Consider the following 5,081-nt stretch of genomic DNA (forward strand, 5'->3'; position numbering starts at 1 on the left):
TTTTAATTTGTGTGAAATGGTCAATGCAATGATCATTTTGAGACGGATTAAGTACTATTTAAGGACACTTGATTTATTATTTAAAAAATAATTGATTTAATTGTAGTTTTAATCAATTTGTTTATATAAATTCACAAAATTGATCAATTTATTTTAAAATTTGGCGATTTTAATCTCTTAACTAATTTTTTTAACTAAAAAGTAATTATTTGACAAAACAAAAAAAATTTAGCATATGATCTTATGATGTTAAATTATTTAGATGTATTAATTATTTATATATTACAGTATTAATTATTTATATGTTACGGTATTAATTAAATTAAAAAATAAACAATTTTATAATTTTAAATGGAGAATCTTATTATAATTTTTGTAATTTTTGGATACTAATGATTCAACCTAATCTATTCATAAGCTATATTATTCAAAATAAATCATCACTTTTTATTTAAAAAATAAAAAAAAAATATTAAATTTTAAAATACAAAAATCAATTTTAAACGTTAATAAAAATAAAATAGAAGAAATAAAATTATAATTAAAATAAAAGAATTAAATTATTAATTGGTTGTTTTCGAAAAAGTCACATCATCCTTACAGATACGGTAAAATAATGATGACAAAGTCTGTAATTTTTTATGTTCACAGTACTTTATGAGTTCCTTCTCCTACAAGTCTTCGAATGTTGTTACTTCCCCCGGGCATCGCTCTAAGCTCTCCGTATAGAAACTATATTGGTTATCTAATTATAATGTATAATATTGCCCAAATTATCATGCATTCTAGAAATGTCACTTACTGAAAATTCAAAAATACAACATTTTTAGATTTTTTTTTTTAAAGTATGATATATTGAAGAAAAAAAATTCCGAGAATATGTGATTTCACATTATTATTACTGTGAGAACTTGGTGTGCTCGAGAAGATAGCTAGGTGATCGGATTCCAATGGGAGTATCGAGGAAATAAATAGTTTTTTACATTTTCAAAAACTTACGTCCTCTAATCATTTCCGTCTCTTTATTTTCTCATCATCCTACTAATTTGGTAAATAAATTAATAAATAAATAAAACAAAAATTAACATATTGACTCAAAAAATATACTCATCATATATAATATCATCCAGAGTTAATTAAGCTTTACTAAACCACCATCAATAGAGAAACAGAGTTTGAATCAAATTGATCAAAAGCTATGGGTGTGCCATCGTTCTTTAGATGGTTACTTAACAAATATCCAAAAGTTATTGAAGACATTAACACTAACACAAACACACCAACTGTTGAATGTCACAATCTTTATCTTGACATGAATTCCATTATCCATCCATGTTTCCATCCTTCGGATGATAATAGCAATGTTTGTTAATTACTCTCTCTTTACTAATCTTTTACTACTTTTTTTTTTCCTTTCTTTTATAACATAACATGTTATGTATGTATTTGTCTTTCAGGGTATTCCTCCAGCAACATTTGATGAAGTGTTTACTAATATGTTTCACTACATTGATCAGCTTGTTACTATTGTTAAGCCTCGCAAGCTATTGTACATGGCTATAGGTGAGAGTGAGACTAATTACATTAACCCCATATTGTACTTTTTTTTAATATATTGTTCATTTGTTAGTAACATAAAGTTAATGTAAATTATTTTGCTATAAGAAATTTAATTTGCAACATGAAATTTTATATCCAAGGTATGTTGTGTTTTAAATGTGTCTCACACACAGACACAATACAAGTGACTCAGTGGTTGAGGTGGAGAAGTTAGTGATGAAGTAACAAAGAGAGTTTCGATATCCACTTTTAACAAAATACTAATAATCTTAACCATAATGTCGCAAAAAAAAAAGTATTATACCAACATATTTGATTACATTTAATTATTTTTATTTTTTAAATTATTATTAGTGTTTAGGTGTCACTGTCACGCGCTATACAATTGTTTGTGTTTGAACAAATAAGTCAAACTATGGATGTTATGTGTGTTTTTCTTACTCAGATGGAGTAGCTCCACGAGCAAAAATGAATCAGCAAAGGAGCAGGCGTTTTAAAACAGCTCAAGATAACCAAATGCGTGTGAGTATTTCTTTCTTTCTTTCTTTTTAATTTGTTGAGCTCATAAAATGGTTGAATATGATTGAGCATTGCATTATAGTGTTTTGTTAATTTATTTCGTATTGTATTTATAGGAAGCTGAGGAAGAGAGGTTAAGGAAGCAATTTGAAATGGAAGGCAAAAAGGTTCTTGCTAAACAAGAATGTGAAGTGTCAGATTCTAATATAATAACACCAGGGACAGAGTTCATGCATCAACTCTCAAAGGCTCTTAAAACCTATATCTCTTCAAGGATATCCTCTAATTCCTTATGGAAGAATATTATGGTATCATATACATGCATAGTTCACAATATCTTCTCATAATATATAAATCAATTTGGATTCTCTGTAGTCGATTTTATGGTGCACTCAACTTCAAGCTTTTAGATTAAGAGCCTGTATTTGGCTGCAATATAATGTATTTTATTTATACAAATAAAGCTTCACTAATTAACTCTATTTAACACTATTATAAATTTTTGGGTTAAATATATTTTTCGACCCCACAAAGTTATGATCTTTCAAATTTAGTTTCTAAATTTTATTTATTTATTTATTTATAGTCTCTATTTTGATTAAATAGATATTTTTTTAAGGACTAAAAAGTAATAATTTTTTACTTCAAAATAGTGACTAAAATTAAAATTTTGAAATTTTATAAGCACTAATTACTTATTTTATCATAAATTTTTGTTATTGTCTTGTTACTACATAATAAGCTAATAGTATTATTTCCTTGTTTAACTTTTGTTGATGTTTTTTACTTAGGTAATTTTATCTGATGCTAATGTTCCTGGAGAAGGGGAGCATAAGATTATGTCATTCATAAGGAAACAACGTGGTCTTCCTGATTATGATCCAAACACTGTCCACTGCTTATATGGCTCGGTACCAAAATTTTAGTTTTTTAATTGATAGAGTCCTAATTAATTTTTTCTGATATTTTATATATATATTGTAGCTCAAACATTTGATTTTGGTGTGCAGGATGCTGATCTTATAATGCTAGGTCTGTCAACACACGAGCCACATTTTTCAATTCTAAGAGAGGTTATTATGACACATATTTAATTACTTATCAATAAACAATATACATTATCTTATCTACTATAGTTTAAAATGAAAAATCTAATGATTGCATAAGCGCTTATCATATAAGTGTTTATGTATAAATTATTTTTATAAACAAAGATAAAATAAAATAAAGTGAAATTATATTATATAATTATAACATTTTCCTGTCAAAAAAAAAAACTAAAATATGTTTTCATAAACTATCTTAGAAAGTTTATGGAAATAAGTTAAAAACAATTTACATGAATAAAAAATACATATTTGAAGTATATATTACTAATATGTTTACAAAACTAATTCCTATCATATATAGGATTTGCCAAATTATCATGAGAAGCTGCAACAAAATCCTGCTATGCAGTTCAAGGTATAATAAGTGATTTAATTCCATAATAACTTGGAAGTTGCTATATATAATGAGTCTTATGAATCTATATGCTTGCAGCTTTTGCATATTTGGTTGCTGAGGGAATATCTTGAGTTAGAAATGAAGATACAAGATCCTCCCAAAAATTTAAAAATTGATTTTGAGCGGATTGTTGATGATTTTATCTTCATTTGTTTTTTTGCTGGAAATGATTTTCTGCCCCACCTACCATTTTTGGATATTCATGAGGTATTTAGAAACTTGTTTTTCCTTAGTTTGTTTAGTTGTATTTATAAAATATAAAAACTTTAGTCACCTATGTTTATTTGTTTTGTTCCAATTTGTTAGGGTGCTATTGATTTGCTTATGACTGTTTACAAGAAAGAGTTCAATAAACTTGGAGGATTTCTTGTGGACATAAATAAGGTAACACTAACAATGTTCCTTTATGTTTATTTGTTTATATAATAAGAGATTAATTTTCATACACTGTCGGTGTAAAAAGTGTTGCAAATATGTGTAACATTAGAAATAGTTATGGTAAAAGTGACAGTTGTGATATGTTGTCGATGCAATTTTTTTATACTGTATAGATTAAATTTCATATTATAATATCTCTTTTTTATCTTTAAGTTCCATTTATTTTAGTTCTATCTTATGAGTACTCTTTTTATGTGATCATGAAATGAAAGCAGATTGGACAGAAACATGCTCCTTTTGTGAAGTTATCAAGAGTTGAAAACTTCATACTTATGGTTGGTACATATGAAGAAAAAATATTCAAGAAAAGAGCTGCAATTAGAGAAAAGAAATTGAGAAAGCTTGTTAATGATTCTGAGACTTCAGTAAGTTTATGTAATAGTAATATCGAAAATTGAGACATGCATTATGCATTCATGGACTCATTGGATTAATATTTTTTCTTCTTCCAGAAACAAAAAGAACAGAATGTAGATTACATGGACAATGACGACGGAAGTAGTTCAAGTTGCGCTCTTCGAATTAACAAGGCTCCATCTTCTAACGGTGTTTGTGTTGTGTCTGATGAAGTAGTAAGTTAATTGCAATCTCAGTCTCGAGTTTAGGGAAGGAAAAATTATCATTGATTTACGCGGTGGAATTAATGATTATTTTACAACGGAATTTATTTTACAATTTTCCATGAGGCATTTGACCTCTGATTTTTGAGGTTACAAGATCATACTCTTATCACTAAGTTTGATGATATTGAATTATTGATAATTTTATTTATCCTTATTATCAGATTTTGAAAAACACAAAGGAGTTAAAAGAGGAGTTGAACAAATGTATAAAAGAGAAAGGAGACTTATTAAAGAGTGGAGAGTTTCTGATTGACAAGGTACAGTTTGTCAAAGTTGTTTCTTAGTCTTTTTTTTAATTTGATAAATGGATATGACTAATGCTTATTACCATTCATTCTAGATCAAATTGGGAACTACTGGATTTAAAGAAAGGTATTATAAAGAGAAATTTTCTGTTGAGGGCTCCACCAACGTTGAGCAAAAAAGGAAAGAAAT

At 27.1% G+C, this 5,081-nt stretch overlaps 1 protein-coding gene across 1 annotated transcript in view; it reads left to right on the forward strand.

Moving 5' to 3' along the window:
• Nucleotides 1–1,175: 1,175 nt before the first annotated feature.
• The window catches only part of LOC101491694 (5'-3' exoribonuclease 3-like), a 7,667-nt gene continuing 3,761 nt past the window's right edge, over nt 1,176–5,081 (forward strand). Inside the window, exons 1-13 of the mRNA XM_004506206.3 lie at nt 1,176–1,363; nt 1,458–1,563; nt 2,006–2,082; nt 2,196–2,387; nt 2,871–2,990; nt 3,090–3,160; nt 3,489–3,543; nt 3,622–3,792; nt 3,892–3,969; nt 4,239–4,388; nt 4,476–4,595; nt 4,808–4,903; nt 4,987–5,081. Of these exons, the coding sequence (XP_004506263.1) occupies nt 1,199–1,363; nt 1,458–1,563; nt 2,006–2,082; nt 2,196–2,387; nt 2,871–2,990; nt 3,090–3,160; nt 3,489–3,543; nt 3,622–3,792; nt 3,892–3,969; nt 4,239–4,388; nt 4,476–4,595; nt 4,808–4,903; nt 4,987–5,081 (1,496 nt within the window). The 5' untranslated portion in view covers nt 1,176–1,198. The remainder of the gene's footprint in view (nt 1,364–1,457; nt 1,564–2,005; nt 2,083–2,195; nt 2,388–2,870; nt 2,991–3,089; nt 3,161–3,488; nt 3,544–3,621; nt 3,793–3,891; nt 3,970–4,238; nt 4,389–4,475; nt 4,596–4,807; nt 4,904–4,986) is intronic.

This window comes from Cicer arietinum, chromosome 6 (genome assembly GCF_000331145.2).
Source record: "Cicer arietinum cultivar CDC Frontier isolate Library 1 chromosome 6, Cicar.CDCFrontier_v2.0, whole genome shotgun sequence".
Taxonomy (NCBI): Eukaryota; Viridiplantae; Streptophyta; class Magnoliopsida; order Fabales; family Fabaceae; genus Cicer; species Cicer arietinum.